Source organism: Durio zibethinus, chromosome 28 (genome assembly GCF_047325235.1).
Source record: "Durio zibethinus cultivar Kanyao isolate XHJ-2024 chromosome 28, ASM4732523v1, whole genome shotgun sequence".
In the NCBI taxonomy this organism is placed as follows: Eukaryota; Viridiplantae; Streptophyta; class Magnoliopsida; order Malvales; family Malvaceae; genus Durio; species Durio zibethinus.
Window position 1 is genome coordinate 6,286,991 of NC_143189.1, and position 27,837 is coordinate 6,314,827.

Sequence of the window (27,837 nt, forward strand, 5' to 3'; positions counted from 1 at the left end):
CAACTTTTGGTATATTTATGATTTCAACTTCAGGCTAATTGAACAATTTTATCAAATATGAGGAGGGGTATTTTGGGGAAAGTGATTATAAAAATAAAAAGATCCAACGTTCTCCTTGGAATTTCGACCTTCCCCATGACCTTAAGGAGTTTCCTTAGCCTACAAACAAAGGCGAAGCTACGGCTTTTACACAACAAAGCAAAGTCTCTCTTTTGAAAAAACTGGGTCAAGAATACAATTTCAATCAGTTACTTCATTGAGAGTTCCATTATTTGATCTGTCTGTACTATTGGTCAAAGGATATTACAAAAAAAACGTGGGAGAATTGCACCATTTTTCTTCTTTCTTTGGTATCAATTATCATCAAGAACGTACGAACGTTGTAATTAAGGTTTATTCTTTGCTACAAATAATACTGTTCTTGTTTGAAATTTTTGTATGCTACTACTTTTAAAGGTCACTTATTATTCTTTTCAATATTTACAATCACTCAATATCTTCTTAAAAGTTTCATTCGAATAAGAACTAGAAAAAAATGTTGATTATGTGCATAGAAATAAGAATTAAAGTTCATAAATCTGTTCGCATGGCATGATGCCTCTTTCTTTTTTGATACCTTCTCTTTAATTGATTACAGGCGTTAATGGAGCAAGTTAGCATCCTTCCAATGGGCGATTAAAAGAGTTCAATTACAGGAGGGTCCTTCAAACTTGGCTTTTGGGAGTCTGCTGCATATGGTTTCATGCCTCATCAAGAACTCTCCTAATAAGCTTGCGATATTTGGAGAGACTGCCGGTGTTGTTGGAGACGATGGGATCGACGGCTTTCTTTTTTTTAATCTACTATTAATTAACTTCCGACTCCTATTTACTTAAACTCATACATTACACACTTAAGTCCTCTCGGATTAATAACCTCCAAACGTATATACATGTCATTAAAATTAATATTTAATTCACATTAGCCAAGATGTTAAGTAATGGAAAAGAGAAGAAAACCTTGGTTATGAATAGGGCATCAGAAGTTAATCGTAAAAGTTCGCGAGGTCCCACAGCAAACTAGGAGGACCATGAAGTGCGGTAAGAATTTGAAAGAAACAGATTTTGAATTAAGTAATGCAACTGAGGGAGGCCAAAGGGGAAAGTATATCTATATAGGTACCCAAATGACTGAAGTGGACCAGAAACACACCTCAATTCCATTGCTCACTAATGAAACAGAAATTGACCAAGAAAATGTTGAAGGGGACATGAAGCATGTATTTCATGATGAGAATGGGATTGCACCAGACAGCTTCTTTGCTGTGAGTTCAACTCCTTACGAGCCTAAAAGTGCACCTCATAAAGAATTAAAGCATCAGGAGACATAAGGTAATTTATCACCGGCCAGTGATTGTTTTAGGGGTACTAACGATGCTCACATAAAAAGAATTCCATATAGGCAGAGATCAACATAATGCTGATTTCTCATTTAATCCCAAATACAATATTTGTATCTGTAGCAAACAATAAACTTCAATATCTGCTATAAGGATACTTAATCCGAGATATAGACATACATTTCTTACCAAGTTAAAGTTGAAATTAAATTAAAAAAAAAAAAAGAGAGTTCAAACACATACTGTTGATAAAAACAAAAAACGCTTTGAAAGCAATAAATTTAAAAGGCTATCCAAAGAAAAGACAAAGTTTACAGATGGAGTTCATGAGATTTTTTACTATAAATGAGTAAATAAAAATTTCAATAAAAAATTTAAATTGATAAGCTGATAGAATTTAATATAAAAATCAATAATATATAAAAAAATTATTAAAAATATTTTTTATAATTTAAATTTGATCTATACTTATTAAACAGTAAAATTCTGTTAATATTTTTATTAAAAATATTTATTTAATAAATATATCAAAATTTATTAAAAAATTTTTAAATTTTACACTATTATTCTATGTGATGAGATTTTTTAATTTATCAATTTTTATTTTTATTTTTAATTTTTATTAACTCTCTTTTAATAAAAAAAATTTTATGAATCTGACAGTATAGTAATCATTTTCTCCAAATAAATGTTAGGCTGATTCCGCAATTTTTTTTTTTTTTACAAAGCAGGAGAGTATTTCAAGAGTAAGATAGACCGCATGCTTAAAAAAAAGTTAAATTAAATTTAGAAATTATCACCTAATAAGAGTTGTTGGTTGAGTGACACAAACTTAACTTTTACAAGCAAAGTAATCAAATCTTATAAAAAAAAAAAAAAAAAGAATCTTTGCGTAATTGTAAAAGCTTCACAAAAATAACAAAAGGAGGCTGGCCGATCTCAATGCCGAACGAAGGTTGCCCAACTGCCCACACCTCTCCTAGACTGAAAAGGTGAAACGCATAACTAGTCTTTTCGAGATATTGTTGTATTAGTAGGAGTTTTAATTTCACCATCTCACTGTCATATTCAAATGCGGCTAGCCATGTACAACGGCGCCAAGTTTTCGACCCTCAAAAACTGTATATCCGAAGTCCAAAACCAAACCAACCCATCGCCAACTATGGACAGTTCAAAGTGTTTCCAAAGTACATAGCCGCCCAATTGAAACCCACAAATGCAAAGCTAATTTCGTTTTCCAAACTCTTTACAAGATAAATGTGAATTGTTAATTTATCATATTACTTTAATTCTTCTTTATGCAAAAAAACAAAAAAGCAACTTCAATTACTACCTTTCTCTCTCTCTTGTAGGTAGCAACTGCTGCCCCCGTGAAGTTCTCAGGTTCTTATGGTTTAGAGATTGATTCATAAAATGGAAACGTCTTTTCATTAAATGTTGTCTCCAAAAAAAAAAAAAGTTGGCTGCCAAAGGGTGCATATGGCTAGTTTAGGCCTTCACGTGAATTCCGAACTCTCTCTATGCTTTTTATAGATAAATTATTTCAATTTCTTTTTTTAAGGCTAAAGAGTAGATATATCATTTCAACGAACTAAATAATGTGCCTACATGTACAACATTTCAACCTCTATTGTTCATCAGTTTTTTATTTTCCTCTTATTGATCAATTTATTGAACATAAATATAAATATATATATTAATTTTTTTATAAAAAATGTTGCAATAGATACATAAAAAAAAAAGATTTCAAATCTTAAAATTTGAATATCAAACTTATTATATATTATTTTTTAAAAATGATTATATGAATCAATTAAATTAAACTATTAATTCACATATATATATATATATAATTTTGACTATAAAATATAAACAAAATTATTTTTATCTTCCATTATAAAAAAAATATTTTCATCTTTCATATAGCTATAGGTTGATGACATGCAAAATTTTATGTTCCATTATATATAACTTTGGAACAGACTTGGACATGAAAATAAGGATTAAGTTTCTTAATTTTTTGAAGTTTATGCCCCCTTTATATACTTAAAAAAAACTTCATTTTTGTATAAAAAATGACTAGGCAACATTGACTAATTATTCTCCAGCTCCTAAGTTCTTTATTATATTATAGTTTTGTTTTCTTTCTTCAACAAACTATAAATAAAGGACGAAAAATTCATATTAACTGCAACACCTGATGATGAAGATGAACCCAACTGCCCAAATGGAACAGTACTAGGGGTGAAGGTGAACATGAAAAACTATCCTCAAAAACTTTTCCATGAAATGACAATGATGCTCTCCTCTAAGGATTTAGATGAACAGTTAGCTTTAAACCCAAAAGCCTAAACAAGTTGGCATTAATTTCTTGAAATATCTAGCATGTTTTTAAGGCTATACTTGCCCTGGTGCATGCAGCTACAGCTACTGACAGCGGACATGTGAGTCCACAAGATCCACACATAATTTCGCTTGTTAGATGCAAAAGAGGGGATTCCAACTGCTATAAAGAGGAAAGTTTCATACACTTAATCGTCTATGTACCACCATTTGATTTTGACAAAGAATCTTCCAAGCTCTTCTCTAAGGTTCTTCACTTCAAGCTCTATTCTTAGTTCAGCATTATCACTTGGTTTCCTACGAAGTTTCCCAATATCTGCACTTCTGGTTTTTGTCTCTTAACATGGCACCGCATGGAGAAGCTATTACTAGCATTTACACCAGGAGCAGCAACTTCCCCAAGCCACCGATACTCTCAAACGACAGCCTCCATCGGACCATATCGGATATCTCTTTCCAACTGAGCAAGGAAGTGCTTGATAATTATAAAGAAGCAGCATCTGTAGTAGTGGATGAGAAACAGCTCCCACCCATATCCGAAGTCGAAGATGCAAAGTGTGAGTGTTGTGGCATGAGTGAAGAGTGCACCCCAGAGTACATCGAGCGTGTCCGCAACAAGTTCTTAGGGAAATGGATATGTGGGTTATGTGCTGAGGCAGTGAAAGAAGAGATGGAAAAAAATGGGGCCAAGATACAGGAAGCTTTAAGTGCACACATGAATACATGTGCAAGGTTTAACAAGTTTGGGAGGGCTTATCCAGCTTTGTTGACAGCCGAAGCCATGAGGAAGATTTTGAGGAAGAGCTCGAGATTGGAAGGGAAAAGTCTTAGGGCCAAATCTATTAGCCCTAGGGATAGAGGAGCTCAAAAGAAAGGTGGGATCGCTAGGAGTTCCAGTTGCATTCCAGCAATTACAAGGGAGATCAATAATCTCACAATAGCAAACTGATGAGTAATTGCCCCAAAGGTTTCTTTTCTCTTCCTGTCCATCTCCTTTTCAGCCTTTGCTTTAAGCTCTTGGTAATTTTTTTTTTTCATGGCCTTTGTTCTTGTATGGACCAAACCTTTTTACTCAACATCATCAGACCTTGAAAGTTTTTTGGGTTCGGTCCAAACTCTCTTTATACATGAAATCAACTAAAGGAGTATTATTTTTCTATATATCCTTGGTTGATTAATTTGTATAATTTGCTAATTTGATCTCTGATTTTTCTTTAGAATTTTCCTTTTTTTTAGGTGGGCACAAAATTCTTCCTTCTTTTCTCCCACCAGTTCCAGGGATGTTTCTTAGAACCAAAAACTTAACCACCCTTGGCTGGGTTTTTTAGGCTGGTTTAAATGCTTCCTTTCCCTTCCTTGTCCTTTCCCCCATGTGTTCCGCTGGTTTTATAGTAATTTCTAGAAGTAAAGAGCTAGGGTTAGCTGTAAAATAATTTCGTGCAGAGCCGGCGTGTCCTTTTCTGCTTCAGTTTACTCGACCCTCGAGCTCCTTTATTACTAGTGCTAGCAAGCAATTGCATCTAATTTTTATGTATTAAAGCCCCATGTATCCCGGGATATTGTTATTGTATGATATATATCAATAAATGACATCTTTTTATATTTGAGCTCCTGCATGTTTTTTCTCTGCTTCAAAGTGAAATCAGTTACGTTGGAGTTCTGAGTAACTACCACAAATGAGAAGAAGGAAAATTAAGCAGATGATGTATGTCTTTACACAGTTGATGTATGGTTTGACAGTCAACTTTCCTACTAGAAGATTTTTTATGCAACATAATTTTAACCGGTTCAACTCTTCCAACTATATTCAACAGAAAAATAATTGAAGCATAACCCTTAAACGAAAACATATTTCTTGTGGACTGAATGAACCCTGCCATACTCTTTTAGTGGACTTGCTTATGGCTAGGAAATTTAGATCCTACCGACTTGCCTGGTCCACGGTCTAGACCAAACCTAACTAAGCTCACTCTCAAATCCTGAATTTAGTTTACAAGCATCCTCAATCAAGTGATTCAGCATAAGATTTCCAGTAACATTAGGAAGTCTTAAAGTACAGAGGAAAAACAGGCCAGAAGAGTATTATAAGGGTTTTACGGGCTAAAGAAAAACAAGCCAACAAAACATAAAACACAGTTCAAGAGTAGTTTTTTCTGGTCCTAAAGTTCAGACAAATGACCAGTTGACAAACATAAAGCAGATGCAATGAGCATTCTCTTCTTCATTCAACACCTTCCAAGCCACTGCTCTCTCATATGAAACTGGTCTTCCCATGCTTGACAAACAGATCCCACCTTGTAGACAAGCAAAACCCTACCAGCAGAAAAACATGTCAAAACAAAGCATAAAATTCAGTAAAATATAGTACCTAAAAGTAAACATTTGGTATCCATTCATTGGTTTTTGCATTCAAAGACGTCATTAGAGACTCGTTACTCTAGTTTAGAAATAAGAATAAAATGCTAGACCTGTTGCATTATCTGTGGGAACTCCGTGCAGAGAGTCTTTCTTCCATGATCATCAAATATCTTCTCCAAAGTTATGTCCTGCAGAGCAACCAGGGTTGTCTCCAGCATGTCAAGCCCAGCCTGATTTGTAAAGGTAAATACGGGCAATGCCTGCAAGAACTACTAGTTTTAGATAAAAACAGATTTAAATAAAGTCTAGTGCTAGCATTTACAAAATAATGAAAATGCAAGAACCAAAAATAGAAAGAGGAAGACAGAGCGAATTAAGTCCAACAATAATTTGAGATTCGGTGCTTATGCAAAGAAAACTTAATGTTCAATGGAAAAATCATATGCGGAAAAAAGGCTCCAGGATCTTTATTTTTCTTGAGATAAATTACTACTAATTATATGAAAAAGCAAGTAGTTTTATTTCGTGTATCCTAAATTGTTAAATACAAGCACTTTTTAACATAAACATACAAGCATCCTCTATCAAAAAAAGGAAAGGTAGGAAAGAGAAAGAGGAAGGTATGTATTAAATAATTTACACATACCTTAAGAGAGCAGCACATGATGGCATCTGAGTGATCCCACAAGGTCTTGAGGATGGATTCACTCCCTTCGCCGCTAGATTTGAGCAGCTCAACACCCATGTAGAGCCTGCAAGATTAGAGACAAATCATCGATGGTTCAAAATATAGCAGCAGTTCCTAGCACAAATATCCAACTTATGCAACATTTCTGGTATGCATGGTATAGGATACATCAATGCAAGTGCGACACCAAATTCACAGCAAGCATCTCTTATTTGACATTGCGTGAGAGATCATGTTAATAATGCTCCCCTTTCGGTTGAGGCAATAGCCTGTCGGTAGCCACATCATATCCCAAAAAAGCCTCGAGGTTGAATCCCCTTTCCCAACTTAATATCAAAATATATAACAATGAATAAATCCATCCTGGAAAGGAAAGGAGGGTTGATGTACCTGTAACTCTGGCAGATCCATCGAGCAAGTGTCTGTGCTTCAGGAGTACCCAGTGGGGTTCGAAGACCAGCATATGAACTTAAATGAGAAGGAGAAAGTGCTAATGCCACCCTCTGAACTGAAGATATAATGCTGCGGACATATTGTCGGGCCATGGATGCTACATGTTCTTGCATGTGACTCTCAAAGGCAAACTCAAAGGCTATGGTCATCACAGATCTCATACAGCCAGAATTAGCAGAGTAATCACTGGATGCTTTATTTCCAGCTGGCCCAATCTCAAGAGCAGAAGCAAGGTCAAGAGTGCGATTTGGACTAGAGGCTTCCTGCATCACTTTCCCATGCTTAATAATAAACTCCACAAAAGATGCAGAAAAGTCTAACAAAAGAGCCTGCTTAACATAATAAATAGATGCCAACCTTCCTAGAATCAAGAGGAATGATGCGAAAACCAGAAGGCAAAAGAGGTGCATCATCAGCAAAAGAAGCATCTATGGGAGCAAATATAAGCTCAGCACAGGCGCCCACAGCATTTTCATCCATTCCACTGCATAGCTATAAAATAATACCACAGTAAATTATGCAAGAAGATACCCCCCCCCCCAAAACAAAAAACATATAATAAGCATTAAGACTTCTGGATTAAATGAAGTACAAAATGTAGCCACTATTGTAGCATCAGTTGCAAATACACACTTACACAACAAGCAGTGCAGCTGTTCTATAAGAAATTTGAGAGAGCAGAAGGGCTACGCAAAAGGGATGTATCCCTTGCTCAATGACACTACCACAGAAACATGCTGTTATTACAAACCAAAAGATATGTTAACATATCCAAGGAAAAGCCCTATTCACTAACCCAAAAGCATAACCAAATAACATTTAATTGCACTTCTCAACCTCTGAACCTCACTTGTGGTGTGTGTTCTGTATGAGTTCCCTTTCCTCTTGTTCAAAAGAATAAAGTGAAAAAGACTTGCAATGAAAATACACAGTAGAAAATAAAGCATATCACAATTCAAGCAGTGTGTTAAACAATGGTGCAAAAAACTCAGTAAAGAAAAAAAGAGAGCTGAAGCTAAAATCACCCTAACATACATCATAAGCAGGAAACAACCACGAAGTTGATGAGTAAAAATAAGAATACTTACTTGCAAGAGAAAAATGTCTCTTGGCATTATTGTGTCTTCAGGAGAGTGTACAATTCCCTCCAACTTAATGACCTCTAAGAACTAATAATAATATAAAAAAATGTCACATGTTAATGCAGAAAGCAGAAACTAATAATATGATAACATAACAAATTTTTAAGTACTGTGAATTTTCAATTTTCTTACCTCTTCATGCTCTATGGTATGTGCCAGGGGAAGTATAACTTGACCGCTAAAACCTCCTACTCGAGACCCTTGTGAATTACATGGACCAACTTTAACAGCTGCAGCAGAGTAGGCATCAATGCTGCTGTCTGCCCATTCCGATCTGTGCTCCCGCAGAAAACGGAGAAGGATTGCAGGAGGTACATTCTAAAACAGAAACAGCAGAGAGCAAAGATAAAAAAATGAAATTTATTAACCAAGCAGATGTTATAGAATATTCAGATAATATCATGCTTATGAAATTCCATCCAATAGAGCTAGCAAACAATGGGATTGACTGACAAGTCCAACTAGGTGATACAAAATGCTTGTTATTGTGGAAGCTACAAAACTGTACATACTAGGACAGACAAACACCACAAGCAAATTCGGGGGGGGGGGGGGGGGGGGGGGGGGGAGAAGGAGCAGGGCGGCTTGCCTTTGGGAAATGCTCAAATAAAAGGACACAAAAAAGATCATGACTATCTTAGCCGCTTTCAATTTTGACAAAGAGGGGAGGTGAGGGAGGAAAAGCCCTCACAAGTAGGTAAAAATGGCATCATGGCAACCACATAAACATAAGAAAGCATAATTCATGAACAATTAGGAAACAATGATATATACTTCCAAAAATAGTTTGCCATGAACCATCAAGACTGAAACATGTGAAGCACCCTCACCTGTAAAAGCATAGATGCTTTAGCACATAAGACTGCATTGTTAACAGATGGAAATCCATTAGCAAAGGAAAGATTGAGGCCCATTAGCTTGTCTGGAGATGAGTTCACAAGGATAGTAATATCATCCATGCCATCATTTCCCATCATCGACCACCCCTCATCAGTAAAACCATTGAGAGCCTCATTAAAACCCCTGTCACGAATCATCTATCAAATTATAAATAGCATAGCAATTTTAACAGGCAGAAATCATATTATGACAAGCACTTAGAAATTAACCTGCTTAACCTCTGGCTAAGAGCTCGTAAGGCTGCTGGTCGTCGGCCCCAACCAGTCATATTAGGCTGAGAAACCTCCTGAGCTATCTGTCTCAGTTGTCGTAGAGCCTAAAAGAAAATCAGCAAATAAGATCCTCATCCTTTTTCTAAAGCTACAATTGTAGAAATTTGAGCAGACAATCCTTCGAACAGTTTCAGATGTTAGTGACAGGAACCAAAAGATAAAAGGCAGCAATATGTAACATGCTAACTGGAAAAATAATCTTACTGCCATTGTTGTCTTTTGAGCAAGCACTGCTGATGATTCATAAAGTGGGCGCACCACTTCTGGCACACTCCATGGCTGGTTGGTAATAAACATTCCAAATTAAGTATCAAATGTCAATAATATCTAGAGTTTAAAACATTGAAGACAATTTACATACAAAAGACAGGCACACCTCCAAATTCATATGATCAACAATGTGCATGATTGAACCACCCCCTTCACAAGGCCGAATAAGGTATCCACTTGGCAACATTTCTGCTCTCACAAAATGTTGCACTGCGGGCATGCTAGGGCCATTTTGAGTATTTTTAAGCGACCTCTCACAGACCTAGCATTGCAAAAATCATTAAGAAAAAAGTTTTTATTCATAATATAAAAGATAGGTGCATCAGTGTCTTTGAATGTTTAATACCCAAAATAATATAGCTAAAAAATATTTGGTACAATGATGAACCAAAAATCAGAATACTTATCAAACCACATACCACGAGGCTTCCATCTTCTAGAACTGAGGAATAACGCAACAACCAGAAGTCACGAGCAGGCGCCAATGTTGTTGGCGCATAGAGCTATATCAGCAAATTTGATGAGATCACTAATTAATAATGCACCAAAAATGTCTGACAAGCACAACAAGGTAATAAGCACTGACCTGCATGTACAGCAGCTCAATGGTTCCACCATTGGCAGTAGGCAGCACATTTAGAACATCCACAGCTCGGCAATCGCGGAACCACGAAGGCTTATCCTTGAGGAGTTCTGCAACCTGGAAGGAACACAGTTATTGAATTCAAAGTTCAAATTCAAAACGAATAGGAAGTCGGGCTACAAAGACAAATAGACATACCCTCGTAGGTTCAAGACCCACAAGGCCGCAGGCACGTGCTGCCACTCCAGTGCAACCATAAGAAATAGCAACGATTCCAATGGAATCCGGACCAGGCTGTTCAAGTCAAAAAGTGTTGAGAATGGATTAAAAGTCAAAAGTTGCTGCTTAATGAAACAATTTATGGATATCCTTATCAGGAACAAAAAAAAAAAATTATGGCTATCCTTATGACATAATTTTCCCCAAAAAATTACATTCTAACCTAGTAACATCAAACACATTAAAAATATATATCATGGGAATTAAGGGGCTAGCACAGGAGAAAATAACCCTGTCAAGCTTTGTAATTTTTTAACTTTGAATCAAATTTTATTGAGATTTTATGTTCTTCTAATAAGAAAAGAGTTGTTAATTTAATACCGAATATTTGAAAAATATAAAGAAAAGATGGAAGAGATACCTTCATTCCAGGCATTTGGACCCACTCTACAGCAGTCCCAGTGGCCTTTGAAAGAAACTCTGCTAAAGTCTCTTCTGCAATGGACAAAAGCCTGGAAAAAAAATACAACCATCAATTTATAACCCACACACACACACACACACACAACAAAGCGGTCATAAAGCACGATGAAAGAAAAGGACCCAACAACCAATAACCCCACCAACCCTGCAGGACTAGCATCTCTCGGCGGATGCTGAGGTGTCACGTGGTGTTGACCACTCGTCACCACGGATTCACAGCTTGGATCTTTGGTAGCCATTGTCGCCTGTAAGAAAACAAACCAACCCTTCACTCTCAATTTCCATGTAACTCAAATTCACCGAAAGTATATAAAAATGCAAATTGAGCTCCAATTTAATTGCTTATTTGTGGGAAGGCAATTGCCATAAGTTGAAATTAGCAAACAGTTAAACTTCCAAATTTCTTGTTTCTACGACTACAAAAGTGAAGTAACTGAAGAGAACAAACTAAAAGTATACAACCCAGAAACTAAAAGCATAAATTCTCACATTCTGAGTATGTTGGCGAAAATAGCCATTTTCATACACCAGCTGTGACACCTGCTTCTGCAACCTATCATTCTCCTCCATCAAAAGCTTGTTCATCGCTGTCAGCTTCCTATTTACAGCTTGAAGGCGTGATGCCTCTTTCCTCTGCTTCTCTCTACATCTAACATACCAAAAACATAAATAGTAGCATGCATTATTTATTAAAATTAAAATCGTATTTCACCTGAAAGGAAAATCTGACCAACCAAGGACAAAATAATACTAAAAATAACGCATTTTATTAGTTCCTTCCTATTCATTTCCAGTAAAACTGAAACATTAAAGGAAATAAATTGCAGTAAACACAGACAAAACAAAACCAAAAGCAAAAGCAAACCTTCTATTTTGGAACCAAACTTTGATCTGTTTAGGCTCAATGTTGGAGAGAATAGGGCATTCCCTAATCACCTGCTGTCTACGAATCGAACTAGGCTTGGGGCATTCATGATAAAGCCTTTCCAGGGCCTCAACCTGCTCAGGTGTGTACCTTACATATTTCCCATTATCCAGGCTCCCAGGTTTACCATCCTTGCAGGACATTGCCATCCTTCAAACTTCACCCTCAGAATTTTGCAATTACCCAAAAACTACAAATAACCTTCCTTTCCTAAAAAGCACACAACTTTACACAACTTTTTGCAACTTTCTTTCCTTATATCACAAGGAACTGAGCAAAAGTACTAAAAATCTAAAAACCAAAGTTCACAATTTTTACATAAACCCACCAAAACGGACTAAGAGAAAAGCGGGGTTTTTTTTGTCCCTCTCTTCTTTGAGTTACTTCATAGCTTGAAGATGAAGAGGACACAAATGGATTTTTATTTTCAACTAGGTTTTCACCATAGGTACCTAAATCTTACAACTCTGGAATTGATGCTTGATTGTGAAATGCTTAGGATAAAGAAAAGAAAGAGAAAGATAAAACCCGAAATGGGACAACGATATCCTGATTGGGGATAGAGTTATCCTCGGACCTTGCTTTTTTGGCACTATTTAAGGACAGCCCAAAAACCAAGAAAAATCTCTTAATATCTTTCGAGATCAGAGCCTCCTATCTCAAAGAGCCGATCTGATTCAACCAACCATTTTTCCTACAAACAAAAAAAAAAAGCTTTCTTCTTGGACCGAGTTACTGATGCCACTCAACCAGCCTTCCGATTCTGAGTCACCAAGACGCCTCCTAAAAGTTAAACGGGCAAAAGAAAAACAAAAGAAGCATTGAGACGCTTGACTTTTCTCTGGATTCAAAGCACCCTTTTTTTGTCTCTCTGGCTGGAAAAGAGATCTCTCCAGTTTAACGCCAAAGAACCATCTTTAACGATACCGCTTGGCCGATCTCCATTTCGGGAAAGACCCAAATCGTACCTAACCTCTGAAACATCGTTTCTTTCTTTCCAGGGATTTAATCACCAAAAACTAGAGCTTTCCCTTTCACCATGAGAGATTTTCTCTCTCTTTTTTTTTTTTTGAACGAGCAAAAAAATAAACGGATTTAGAAAACAACAAAAAGAGATATAAAAGAAAAAGAAAAACAACAGTGGAGGATATTGCTGTGGTGGTGATGGTGATACGAAGAAGGTAGAGAAAAAAAAAAAGGTAGAATGGGCAGGGACAGAGTTATACGTTGATGGGATTTAACCTTTTGAGGGGTTTTTTCAACTCATTAGAGTTTGGGATTTTGTATTTTTCGTCTTTTTCTAAGGATTTTCATTGGTTCGTGATTTGGGCTTTTTCACTTTTGAAACAGAGAGACAGACTTCCACTTCACTTTGCAGACTAAAGGAGGAAAGTGGGAGAAATTTTTTGGTTTTTTTCTTCAAATTGGGTTTTAAGCAATTGGCTTGTTTGCCCTTTCGAGTGCTTCGGAAAATTCAATGTCGATGGTAATAGTGTGAAACAGTGAAAGAAAACCTCATGGAAAGCATAAAAAAGGAGAAGCGGTAAAAGCATAAAAACAGAAAAACAGGGGGTAGAGAAAATGCGGTAGCGTAAGGCAAAGGAATATGAGAGAGAATGAAAAGCAGGGGGCCTGGCCAGAGAGGACACCCACATCATGATGAGGTTTTTGCATGCGTCTCGGTTTCAAAGCTCTAAGTTTATTTAATACTTACTACCGCACAAACATTATTTATATAAAAACAGAGAAAGAGTTTAATAAATATAAGTTGCAATGAAAAGAAGACGATGATACAACGATAGGTGTGGCGATGAGCGAGAAGCAAGAAAGACGACTGATGACAAGACTTTTTAGGGGACATAGGATGGAACGGGTTGGGTGTAGAAATGGCAACGGTGGGATGAGCCATGATTTTGTTCATCCCGAGTACGATCGATCTTATATTTTTAATATTTAAATTTAATTAATTTATATTATTTTTATATGATTTGATATTATATAAAATTATAATTAATTTGATTAAATACAAAATTAATAAAATATTTTTAAATATAAATATAAATATAAATATAAAATAATTAAAAATACATATTTTATACATACCTCAAGTTGAGTAAGATGAATTTACTTAAATTTTAACTCTATCTAATTTTTTTTATTTAAAATTTAATTTAACTTAATTTAAATTTTAAATTAAAAAAAACAATATCATAAAATTATATTATATCAAAATTCAAAGGAACGAATTGAATTACCAACTCTAAATGGATAAATATATAAATGTTATGGAATATTTATTTGTAAGAGTATGAGAGGGTGAAAAAAAAAAGGAAATATAATTTAAAAATTTAGTTCTCAATTCAACTTAAATTGATTTTTTATAAAGTTTCTTTTTGTTATGTTTAAATAAATATTAGTAAAATAAAAAAAAAGTAAAGTAAATAAAAAAAAAGTTTTTTAAAGGAAATAAAACGATATATGTACTATTTGTTTAGATAGCTAAAATTAATAAAATAAAATAAAATAAATGAATTTTAATAATTATTATTTGGTTAAATAATGTAAAGGGAAAGAAATTATTTATTATATTATTTTTTTCTTATAACTTTTGGTAATATTTGTCTTTACTATAACATTTACATATTTATGTTTACATATTCCATGTATGCAATTTTTCTTTATTTCTTCATAAAATAGTAATCAATTAAATTTATGAAATTTATAAAAATAAGAGAAAAAATTGAAGACAATAAATTTATTGGTAAATGATGTTTTGTATTTTCAATCTAATTTTAGAGTTCAAAATTATACAATTTTATTTTAGAGAAATTAATAAAAATATAATAATCATTTTATATTTTAAAATTTTTATTATTTTCCTTTCCTTTCCGTTTCCTTCAATTTGAGGTAATTAAAAAATAAAAAGGTTGAGGGAATCTAAGAGGAGCTAAGCATACTTTCTTTTTCTTTATTTTTATTTATGTCATATATAAACAAAGGAAAAGATTCTTCGTTTTCTTTTGTTTCTTTTCCAATCATTTCATTTCTCTTCCCTTACCTCGATCCAAACATAAGCTTTGATACAATGGAAAAGCACTTAAAAAAATTATTTTTTGCATTTTTTCCTGTTTAGATGATAAAAATGAAAAAATTAATTAAAATTGAATTTTCAATCAAATCTTTATCATTTCTTCCTTAATTCTTTCACCTTTCTTCAATTCAATTTTTTCACAACCACCATAAAACCCACAAATCTCCAACAATTTTTCATCTTTCTTTTTGTTTTTTAATTGTTCTTTAATTTTTTGTAAAACCAACCAATCTCCCACCATCTTTAATCTTCTTTCACTCTTTCATTTTCTTCCATCTTCATCATCATTTTCCATCATCAACCACCATATGTAATGATGTAAATAATTTTTTTTCTTTTCGCACTTCTTCTTGTTGTAAAGGAAACCCAAAATTTTTATGCTTAAAAAACTTAGAATAGTAGTTAAAGCTAGAAGAATTTGATGAAAATCCTTCAATCAAGATCTACCCACCCTTGTTTTTAGCAAATATTTGTTTCCAATTACTTCCAATTTAAAGATTCTGATTAAGGGTTTTATCATAAATTTGTTTCCAATTTGAAATCGATATCAAGAACTATTATGATTTTGTATGGGTTTTGGTTTGAATTTTTATTATCATGGATGGATTTAAGTTTTGATTTTATGAATTTGTATGAATATTATAAATATTGATGAATTTTTTTGTTAAAATTATGAAATACTTTGATGAAAGGAACTGATGAATGTTGACAACAAATATTTCTTATTAATATCATTCAAACATAGAAAAATGATTTCCTTTATAGTCTCTAAACAATCAAAAATATTATGTTTTCCAAAAAACATTTTTCATGAAATTTTTTTTATTTTCGAAAGTTGTTTTCAAATTATCAAACGGAGCCTAAATCTTAACTTTTTTTCTTAGCCTATATCCTTTACAAATCCAACAAAATTTTCTTCTGTTACTCTTAAACTTTTTTTTCTCTTAATTTCTTTTATTCCTTCAAATATAATAAGCTACCGAAAAAGTTCTCAACATTCTCATAACAGCTAATAAGAAAACTCACAAGGTCTAGCAAAAGCCTTTTTCTTCTCCGTAAGCTTTCTATTTCCTCCACGATCTCCCTTTTTAAACTTCAATCTCTAAATTAATTTTGTATGTTCTAATATTAAAAAAAATCTACCTTTTTTTTCAAATGTTGTTATTTGGTTCTTTTATTATGTTTATTTTATGGGTTTTTATAAATTTAAAATAGATATGTTTTAAGTTAAAAAAATTTTAGAAGATAAAATGAAAGAAATAGAAGATGAATAGTAAATATATTTGTGTATTTTTGGCTAAAACAAAGGAAAATATTTTTTTTAAAGTGATCCAAATATTCACGACAAGGGTTTAGGTTTTTAGTGGCCTTTTTTTTAATGTTTAGCAGTATTTAGGCGTTTATAAACGCTACTAAATGATTTACGGCATTTACCAAAAATGCCACTAAGAGCATTGGTTATACATACGTTGGGGAAAATAGGGCCATTTCTAAGAAATACCATTAATTTAGTGACGTTTGTATAAGAAAAACATCACTAATCTAGTGGCATTTGTATTAAAAAAACATCGTTAATATAGTGGTATTTGTATCATAAAATGTCACTCTATTTAGCTACGTTTGAAAAGACAATTGCTGCTAAATTAACGGGATTGTATCAAAAAAATGTCGCTAAAATAACGGCATTTGTATAGAAAAATGCCGCTAAATTTAGTCATGTTTTATGGTACAAATATCATTAAATTTAGAATTTAGCGGCATTTTTTAACACAAACACAGCAAAATTAAGAAATTTATTTTTTAAAAAAAATTTCTTTTAATATTTATTATTATCATTAAATAAAAATGTTAAAAGAAATAAAAACAAACTTAAATTCAAAAATTGAATTTAATAAATACATAATTTGTTCAATTAGGCATGTCACATAAAGTTTAATAATTAGTATAATAACATTCAAACTATTTTAGTATATTCACCAAAAAATTTTAAATGCTTGAAATTGATAACTGCATAGATTTGAAATATTACCATTTGATGAAGCATTTTTTCACCTTAGTCACTAGCGTGTTTAAAAACCTACTGAATAATATCATACAAGTTTTAGCACTTAATAATAAGCTATTTTTTATATTAAAATATATAAATAGTTACTAAATATAATACTTGAGTTGGTGGACCACCTAGATTACTTCTTAAAAATTGTTGTTGCATAAAATTCATAAGAGTATCGAATCGATCATGCAATTGCTGAAATTTTGCACACTTTTGGTCTATTTTAGCATGTTTTTCTTCAATTTTAGCACACTCATGTTCTCTTTCTATTGCCATTTACTAGAAATATTGTTGCATAGTTTGCAACTCTTATCTCAATATAAAAATTCTCACGAAAATTGACTTGCTGAAAATGTAAATTGCTGAGAGCTACATCCATAATAGTTAGATGGTGTTGGACCCAATCTAAGGCTTCAGACCCGTACTTGTCTTTCTTTTTCAGTAACTTCTATGAAAATCTAATTTTTCAATTCTTGTATGTTGATAGAACATCATATGCTACTTCAATCTCAGCAACCATTTTTTATTTCGTTTTCTCTTGTAAATTAATCGGATAAAACTATCAAGTTTAATGATTAATTCATAATATGTTTAAAATAGTAAATATTTACTCTCTGTATAAAATAAATGTAACAAATTATCATAATTTCTTATGTTTCGACATTCAGGTAAGATCTGTTTTTTTTTTTTGGGTTAATCGAGAAAGTTTTACACGTCTAATTTTTTCACCCATCTCCATCTCCTATAAAAAAATATATGTTATTGTTAAATACATATCAACCATAACTTATTCATGTATATCAAGTCTGTCAATCAAGTTCAAAATTTTGAATAAGTTTAATATCATGTATTTAATCTATCTAAATTGTTTAAAATAGAAATATAACTGTAAAATTATATTTTTGCCCTTTAACAGCACAAAAGTCTTAAACAAACGTAAATAATAAAAGCATTTTGGCATTTCACACATATCAATCATGAAAACCAAATTCAATTATTTGAACAAATATAATATCATGTATTGAAACCATCCAAACTGTTAAAATAGAATAATAATAGCAACTTTGTATTTTTACCTTTTAATTGCAAAAAAAAGTCCTAAACAGAGGTAAACAACTTTTTTACATATATCAACTGTGAAAGCCAAGTTCAATCATTCAAAAAAGTTTAATATCATGTTTTGAAGCTATCCAAACTATAAAAACAGAACAATAATAGCAAATTTGTATTTTTACCTTTTAACAACACGAAAAATCTTAAATAAAGGTAAACAGTAACTTTTTCACATATATCAACTATGAAAATCAAGTTCAATTATTCAAAAAAGTTTAATATCATATATTGAAGCCATCCAAACTGTTAAAATAGAATAATAATAGCAAATTTGTTTTTTTTTCCTTTTACAACAAAAATAGTTTTAAATAAACATAAACAATAATTTTTTCACACATATCAATTGTAAAAATCAAGTTTAATTATTCAGACAAGTTTAACATTATGTATTGAAGCTATCCAAACTGTTAAAACAAAACAATAATATCAAATTTTTATTTTGCCTTTTAATGACGTAAAAAGTCTTAAACATATATAAACATTAGCTTTTTCACACATATCAACTGTGAATACCAAGTTCAATTATTCTGACAAGTTTAATATCATGTATTAAAGCTTTGTATACTGTTAAAATATAACAATAACAAAAAATTTGTATTTTTACCTATTAACAGCATAAAAAGTCCTAAATAGACATAAACATTAACTTTTTCATACATATTGACTGTGAAAACTAAGTTCAATAATTTGGATAAGTTAAATATCATATATTAAAACTATCAAGACTATTAAAACAAAATAATAATTGTTAATTTGTATTTTTATCTTTTAACGACACAAAAAGTTGTAAATAGACATAAATTGCAAATTACAACACATATATCAACAATGGAAATCAAGTTCATTCATTTGGATAAGTTTAATATCATAAACTTATTATTTCTTTTTACTTTCTTGTAAAACTTTTTGATCTACTTGTGTGGCTATATTTCTGTTACTTTTCGCTACCAATTTCAATCTGTTCTCTTTTCTGTCATACAAAATAATTGCGTATATGGTAGAAATACAAATGTTACTAACTTAAATCATAAAACACTTTTATTATTAAAACTAATATTAAAAGCTATAAATTAGTACCTCTCTTTTTCTTGAGAATCAAAATCTAACTAATTGCTCATATTGCCACCTAATCACATTACGAGGTAAATTTTTCATTGTGACCTCTATAATAGTATTTTGATCAAAATATTTTTTCTTCAAATTATGCTTATAGTCTTTTTATTTCTTTCCCAATGACTTAAGCACAAATGAAGTTGGTATTTCAAATATAAATCTTGATTGTAATAATACAAAAAGAAAAGTTTTAATCAATAAACCAAATTTAAAATAATTAATTTTTTATATGTAATTAATTATACTAATACCTTAATAAAGTTTAAAGCATCAACCTTAACTTTTGCTAAAACTTTATGCCATGTTTCATAATGAATAGGCAATTTCATTCCATTACGGGCAATCATACCTAGAAATCCAGCCAATAGTTGAGACTCTTCACCAATTTGTTGCCTATCAAAGTTTAAAGATATTATAATACGCTCATTCAGAGGTAGTGCAAATAATTTCTTCAAAATTGTCCAGTTTTTAGTCTTCCGTTAACCATTGTTATTAACTATAATAAATAAAAAATCAATTTGTAAATTACCAATACTTTAATCATTATAATCAAAATCTAAATATAAGGTTTATGATACCTACATTCAAATTAAAAGTAAAATTAATTAATGGTATACTATCTAAATTTAAACCTCTTGTATTGTCAGATCCATTATCAATTGAAGGGTTAGAAGTGACTGAGTTAGAACAGATAGTACGTACATTCTCCTTCAAAAGATTCAGTCCATAGCCAAGATCAACAAATGCAACAGATAGTTTTGAAGTAATATCTCTTTATATATTTCTTTTAATCTACTCTTCCGCATTGTAGCTTAGCTGCATCATAAAAGTGAATATATAAAAAACATATGTAAAGAACATATATAAAGACATTGAGAAGTTAAGAAATCATAGCTAACGATATATAAAGAACATATCGATTTAATTAAATTAAAAAATAATGTATGATTTATAAAAAAAATAAATATACAAAAGCGAATGCAACATAAATTACATACAAGCATTTATTACATTATGTTTTAAACACTCAAATTACAAAATATGAATTATCCATCATGGTTCATAAATGTCTTCATTAATATCTTCACAAACCCACTGAGTAAAGGTACTAAGATATTTTCATCCAAGTTTTATTTAGCAAAAGGATAACATTCAATTTTATGTTCAACATCATATATGGTATCTAATCCCATATCAAATAAGTCTCTAGGTGCGTTTTGAAGAATAATAAACTAACCTAATTCTTTAGAATCTTTAAAATAAAAAACGTATTTGACTTGAGAGGAAAAAATATAAGGTTCATCAATGAGTTGTTGTCTGGTGTGAATTAATCGAGAAAAATTCACAATTATAAATCCAAACTGATCTTTCTTAATACTTTTTACATTATTCACATCAGCCCAATCATACCAAAATAAGAAAACTTTCCACTTGCCAAAATAATCTAACTCAATGATGTGATTAATCATGCCATAATAGTCAACATTGTCCTTTAAAAGGTTTGTATCCCTAGCACTAGCTTAGCTAATAGTTGATGAAGTAACGACAACTCTTGAATTTTGTGTACTTCTAAATCTCTCATGGAATTTAGTGTGAAATCTAAATCCATTGATAATAAAACTTTTGTACCATTTCACAATCCTATTCGGACCTTGTGAAAGATATTTCACCTCTTTACTAACAAGCCTTCCACTTCAAATTTATAAAGGTGAAAAATATATATGTTATTAATTTTATTTATACCCTAAACATTCTATGTCGATTTCTCATAATGAAAAATATGGCATTACTTACAGTTGCTTTTAACTATTCATGAAAGTTTTTAATGAACAACTTATCAAGCTTTCGAGGGTTTGATCGTCGATAATTTGTATGAGCTCTCAAATTATTTCTATACTCACTACAAAGCATCATGAAAAAATATTAATAATAAAAAAAATACAATAAATTATGCTTAATGGAATGAATTATTTTATTGCAAGAAAACTTACGTGCGAAATGATTTAATTGAGTCATGATAAAAAAGAACATATCGATGTGCTTGTGCCCAAGATTTATCATCTAAAGCCTCCATTTCAGCTTTGCCTATTGATTGTCCAAAACTTTCAAAAAGATAACTATAGGCAAAGTCAGGATGTTGCATACCAATATTTCTTGATGGTCTATTAAATCTCATTTTAACATCTTTCAAATAACGAGAAAAAAATGTTATACACTCTTTTCCTAAATATTCTTCAATAATAGAGTCTTTTGGATAGCGTTTGTTATGACAATAAGACTTTAACCTCCCCAAAAACCTAAGGCATAAAACATTTGTCATATATCTTTTTAACTAGAGTGATATGATCAACACTAACAACCTAATCAAGCTATTAACAAATAATACATTTTGATATAATACATCCATCGATAATAAACCAATCCACTGACGTTTGCATCATATGGAAGATGGATAACCAAATGCATCATAATAGTGAAGAAGTTTGTAGGAAAAATCTTCTCTAAATAGCATAAAGTAATTGCAGCTCAATCTTCATGTTTGTCAAGCTCTTCCATATTAAAACTTTACTACATAGAGCTTTAAATATGTTACTCAATTCAATTACCACTGAAGTGACTTACTTTGACATTGATGAATGTAAAGCAAAGGGAAGTAAGTCTTGCATCAAAATGTGATAATCATGTGACTTTAATGAAAAAAGTTTTCACTTTTTTTATATTCACACATCTTGATATATTTGACACATAGCTATCTATAACTTTCATATTTTTTAAAACCTTATAAAACACATATTTCTCTGTTTTAGAAATTCCAAAATAAGTATGAGGCAATCAATATTTGCCATTAGAAAGTAATTTCAGATGAAGGTCAGGGTAAATCCTTTTATCAACCAGGTTAAGTCAACTCTTTAAGTCATCCTTTAATTTTTTATTCATATTGAGAATTGTCTTGATAAAATTTTTGTAAACTTTCTTCTCTATGTGCATTAAATTAATGTTATGACATAATAAATTATATTTCTAATAAGGTAACTCAAAAAAGATACTTCTTTTTTTTTCATAACTTAGACTTATTAGTGTTATCTTTTTCATATTTTCCTTCATCACTTTGAACATTAAGATCACCAACTTGAGTAATAGAAGGCCATACACCTTCAAAGATCTTCTTCAGTCTTTTTTTTATTAAGTTATTTTTTATAAGTGAAATTAATATCTTTTAACTTTGACAAGATATTAGACTCACTAATTAGTAAAGACGATCTCTTTAACTATTCAATTCCATCAAAGAAATATTTTTGAAATCTAAATCGATGATTATCATCTAACCATTGACGATGTGCTATATAACTAAATTTTTTACTATTATGTAACCACTTCAAATATGTCTGTGCAGCATAACATGGACAAGCGTAACAACTTTTTGTGCTTCTACCAAATAAATTCACATAAGCAAAAAAATTATTGATAGTCCATAATAAAGTAGCATGCATATTAAAGTTTTTTTTTTTTATGCATCATAGGTCTCAACTCCTTCTCATAATTGCTTTAACTTTTTAATAAAAAGTTATAAGTAGATGTTTATATCATTACTCAGACCTTTTTCCTTCGAAATTATTATAGACAAGATAAATGATTATTGCTTTATGGTAATCCATAGTGGCAAATTGTATGGAATCAATACAACTGGCTAAGTACTATAAAAAGTACTCATCATTTTGGACAGGTTGAATCTATCAAATACTAGTCCAAGTATAACATTTTGAGGATCAAAAGCAAAGTCTAAAAACCTAGAATAAAATGATTTCCATGTTAAAAAATCTGCAAGATGTCTTAATGATCCATTATCCGTTCGCTTGTCATGATGTCACATCATAAAATCTGTAGTTTTGAAAGACATGAAGAGTCATTGAAGTCTTGGTATTAATAAAAAATAGCATAAAATATTTACATGTTTTTTTTTTTATGTAGACCTTATCATTATCCCCATTCAACCTTTCATCAGGATTTTTATCTACCTAACAAGAAATACCACACAAATGATAAGATTCTTAATTTTTTCTATCACGCTAATACAACATGCAATCATTGGGATAACTATAAATTTTTTCATATCCAATACCCAAATTCTTGATCATCTTATTTGAATCTTTACAAGATTCAAGGATTTTTGTAAAAAGAAAATTTTCTTTCATAAACTCTAATAATAAAGTTAAAAAAATTTTCGTCCATCCACATAAGCATTTCAAATGAAAAAAATACACACAGAAAGATAATCTTGAATGCTTACATCTTTCATAAAGTTCTTCATTCATATCCTCAAGCAACCTATAAAACTTGAATACTTATAAACTAGGTTATTGGTCACCTACACCTATCCTATGTTCACCAAATTCATTTCTTTCAATATTTAACTCATTAAATCCATCATTTTAGGGAGTCAAATTATGAAAATATTGGTTATGAATGTTAAAAACATCTCACAATATGCCTTCAATGTCATCTGATCTAATAAGATCATGTTGGTATTAGGGAGCCCTTAAAGTTGAAGGAACTCTAGTCGAAGAGCTTGATGGTATAGATTTTTCATGAAAATACTAATTAACATATCCCGAGATAAATTCAATACAAATTAAATATTTCAAAATAACTTCACGCATTTGTCAATTGATATTAGCACACTTCAAATATGGGCATAATATCATATTATCTTCACTTGTATTTTCAAATGTAAAATTAAAAAGATTTTTCACTCCATCTTGGCACTTTTGACTTAATCTTAACTTTTGCATCCAACTCTTATCCATTTAGTACTTGCTACATTATCAGACCAAAATTATATAAATAAATTATATGAAAACAAACATGTAAAATACTTAATTATACTATGTATTAAACTAAAAATAACAATAAGATCAATACTTATAAAAGACCAGAACAACAAAGCAGTTATGCATATTATGACAATATCAATTGAAAGATCTCCTCATAAAACTTGAACGATTTCTCAATTTTTCAAACACAAGTATGAAGCACCAGAAGAAGTTACCTCGGTAACTTTATTTAGCTTATCCCTGACAATTTGTAACAAATAAGAAATGTCACTATCCTATTTATAAAATTTTAACTCCTTATTGTGAAGTATTTTTTCAGCTATATGATATAAAACATTTATAACTCTACTGCTAACCCAAACATTAGGTTAGAGTATTTGTATTTATGGTTGAAATAAGATAAATTCAGTTCAAAGGAAACTAAAAAAAAAAAGAGAAAAGAAAAAAGAAACGGATAATGGGTTCCAAATAGGTGTTTAAGGAATATAGGTTTTGGAGAAAAATTGTAAACCAAAAATTATAACGAAAACTACAAAAATTAAAGGAATTGTAGAATGAAGTAAAAGGTAAAGTAAATAACGAATGAATAATAGAAATAGGGTTCCAAAAAACAAAGCTCGAATAGTAAAAGTTGAAAGAAAAAGAAAGTAAATTGTAGTTGATCTGAAATAAAAAATATTAGATTAATGAAGCTAAAGCTTAAAGTTAGAGGTTCAATATGCTAAGTTTGAGGATAATTTTAGTGGAGTTTGTAAGACAAATGCCTATAAATCTGACAAATAGAGGTATTTTCAACAAACAAACGTCACTAAATTTTAATGTTATGAGTTGGAAGGACTTCTAAAAAATTACATCAAAATGATTACAAAGTTCAAGACAAGGGAATGAATATAAAAAAGATCAATGAAGGCATTTTTCTACCAAAAATGCCTTTAATAATCTCCTCAAATTTTGACGAAAAGATTATTGAAAGTGTTTTTGACTAAAAACGCCTTCAATAATCCTTTTTAATTTTTTAAAAAAAATTATTAAAGGTATTTTTTACAGAAAACACCTTTAATAATCCCATTCATTTTTATCAGAGATTATTCAAGGTATTTTCTGCTAAAAATGCCTTTAATAATCTCGTTAAATTGTGACAATAACATTATTGAAGGCGTTTTTTATTAAAAATACCTTCAATAATCCACTCTATATTTATCAAAAGATTATTAGAAGTGATTATTGAAGTTTTTTTTAGTCAAGATAGGGGAATGAATATAGAAAATAATTAATGAAAGTGTTTTACCAAAAAAATGCTTTCAATTTTTTGTAATAGAATATTTAAAGCTTTTTTAAGAAAAAATGCCTTAAGTAATCTCAAATAAAAAAAATCATGGTGTATTGAAGTCATTTTTTTACAGAAAATGCTTTGAATAATTCTCTTTAAAAAATTAGATGAGATTATTGAAGGCGTTTTTGGCATAAAATGCCTTGAATTTTTTGCAATAATATTCAATGTGTTTTTAGCAAAAAAATACCTTTTTTTTATTTTTTGTAATGAAATATTCAAGGTGTTTCTAGGCAAAAACGCCTTGACTAATCCCAATTAAAAAAATCACAGTTTATTGAAGGCATTTTTTTACAGAAAATACCTTGAATAATCCTCTCTAAAAAATTAGACAGGATTATTAAAAGTGTTTTCTACAAAAAAATGTTTTCAATAATTTCTTTTAAAAAATTGAAGGGGATTATTAAAGATGGTTGTAGTCAAAAACACCTTCAATAATCTCCTCATCAAAATTTAAGAAAATTATTGAAGGCATTTTAGACAAAAAATGCTTTCACTGATCATTTTTTATGTTCATTCCCTTGTCTTGAACTTTGAAATCTCAAACTGTTATTATAGAGAATCAGTAAAAGTTGCATTGCAACTAAACTAAAATCTTTAAACCTTTTTAGTTTGCCTTTGGGTTTCTTTATCTCTTTCATCATCGTCGACCTTTAACAACTTAATGTCATGCACCTATTTATTTATCGATATGTCCTTATTTTATTTGTTTGTTGTATTATTTATATTCTTTGATATATGTATTTTTTTCATTCTTTACTATTTACATATGCATATATAATTTTATTCATTCTACCATAACCTTAGTCGTCTAAGCACCTTTCATTGCATGTATGATATTTATATGTAGTTTGGTTTAAATATTGTGGTTTAAATATTGTGGTTTGCTAAATTGTATTATATGATATTGGTTTACTGAATGGTATTGTATGATATTAGTTTGCTGAATGATATTGTATGATATTGGTTTGTTGAATGGTTTACTGAATGGTGTTTCTGAATGATGTTTCTGAATGGTTTACCGAATGGTGTTTCTAAACACATTGTTGAATGGTTTGCTAAATTGTGCTTTTGTAGTATAATATTGATTGTATTTTATTACGTACTGTGTAAAATTTAGAGAGACAGTTTAGTATATTTTGTTTAATTATGATCAAAATCATAGATATTATGAAATCCAAATAACATACTCCTACTACTGAATATGAAGAAGATACACCTATTGACTAAGAAAGAAAATGAAGGGGATGAAATAAACAAATTCAAGTGACTGATACAAAAATTCATGTCGACTTCAATCACAGTTGGTAGTCTGTGTCTGATGGAGCTGCCAAGTTGGCTATTCATATTAGAACGGTCGTTCATAGTAGCATTTCAATTACATATCATAATTGGTGATGAGTTTCTGATGATCTAAAGAATCGTATATGGGAGCCGGTTATAGTATGTTTATTCAACAATTTCGTAAAATTTGTTAAATAATCATTTAATTGAAATTCAATGTGTTCATACTAATTGTGTACAATTTTTTAAGAAAAGTTTAACGTACCAATTGAGTGTAAAAAGTTTATGTTACAATCAACCGAAAGAGTATTCAGAGACTTTAAAAGTATATTGACAACTCAATATATTTTACTGCTCATTGATCAAGGTGATAATTGGCTATTCCACCTACATCATATGCAAATGTTATAAGTTATGACGATTGGATGATTTTTGTTCAGGATTAACTATTAGAAGATTTTTCGATACACATACCCATTACAAAATATTGTTTATAAGATTTTATATAATATATTTGATATCTTAATATGTGATTGACGTAATTTTTTTCTTTTCTAGAAAATCAAAGAACAATAAAAGAACATTCGAGCCAAACAAGTATATCACTATCGGACATCGAGAAAGGGTTATGCAAATGTCAAGTATGAGCTTATTAGCATTGATACGCTTGTTTTATACTCATAAATGAATATTTATGAATATTCATATAATAGATTCTGATTTTTATATTACGGTAATTTATTAAGAATCAGCTAATTTTAGCACTGAAGTTTTTAGATGGAATGTCTGAGAACAAGAACATCTGCGAAATGATGGATCGTTTACATATGAAGTAACCCAAAAAATAGCTAAAAAGATTGTATGTGTAATTGCTCATTATATCATGTATGATTAGTTTTTTGCTTGTATGCATGACTCAATATTTGTATATATTTATTGCTACGGCCCATCTTATTTTGTCTTTCAGAATAATTATGCTACTAAATTTAATTTCAGTGAACTGGTAA

The 27,837-nt window shown here is 30.8% G+C and overlaps 2 protein-coding genes across 2 annotated transcripts; one reads left to right on the forward strand and one right to left on the reverse strand.

Moving 5' to 3' along the window:
- The first annotated feature begins 3,931 nt into the window (after positions 1-3,931).
- LOC111280420 (uncharacterized) lies at positions 3,932-5,323 on the forward strand. Its single transcript, XM_022867783.2, has one exon. The coding sequence runs from the start codon at positions 4,065-4,067 to the stop codon at positions 4,668-4,670; it is 606 nt and encodes a 201-aa protein (XP_022723518.1). The 5' UTR covers positions 3,932-4,064; the 3' UTR covers positions 4,671-5,323.
- A 234-nt stretch (positions 5,324-5,557) lies between these two features.
- On the reverse strand, positions 5,558-13,230 carry LOC111280419 (homeobox-leucine zipper protein ATHB-15-like). Its single transcript, XM_022867780.2, has 18 exons — positions 11,955-13,230; positions 11,579-11,738; positions 11,234-11,334; positions 11,028-11,118; positions 10,586-10,681; positions 10,391-10,504; positions 10,224-10,307; positions 9,911-10,066; positions 9,739-9,813; positions 9,472-9,578; positions 9,193-9,385; positions 8,495-8,680; positions 8,309-8,389; positions 7,578-7,712; positions 7,158-7,483; positions 6,726-6,831; positions 6,190-6,339; positions 5,558-6,034 (listed from the first exon to the last, which is right to left on the reverse strand). The coding sequence occupies exons 1-18, from the start codon at positions 12,161-12,163 to the stop codon at positions 5,888-5,890; spliced, it is 2,517 nt and encodes an 838-aa protein (XP_022723515.2). The 5' UTR covers positions 12,164-13,230; the 3' UTR covers positions 5,558-5,887.
- Positions 13,231-27,837: the final 14,607 nt, after the last annotated feature.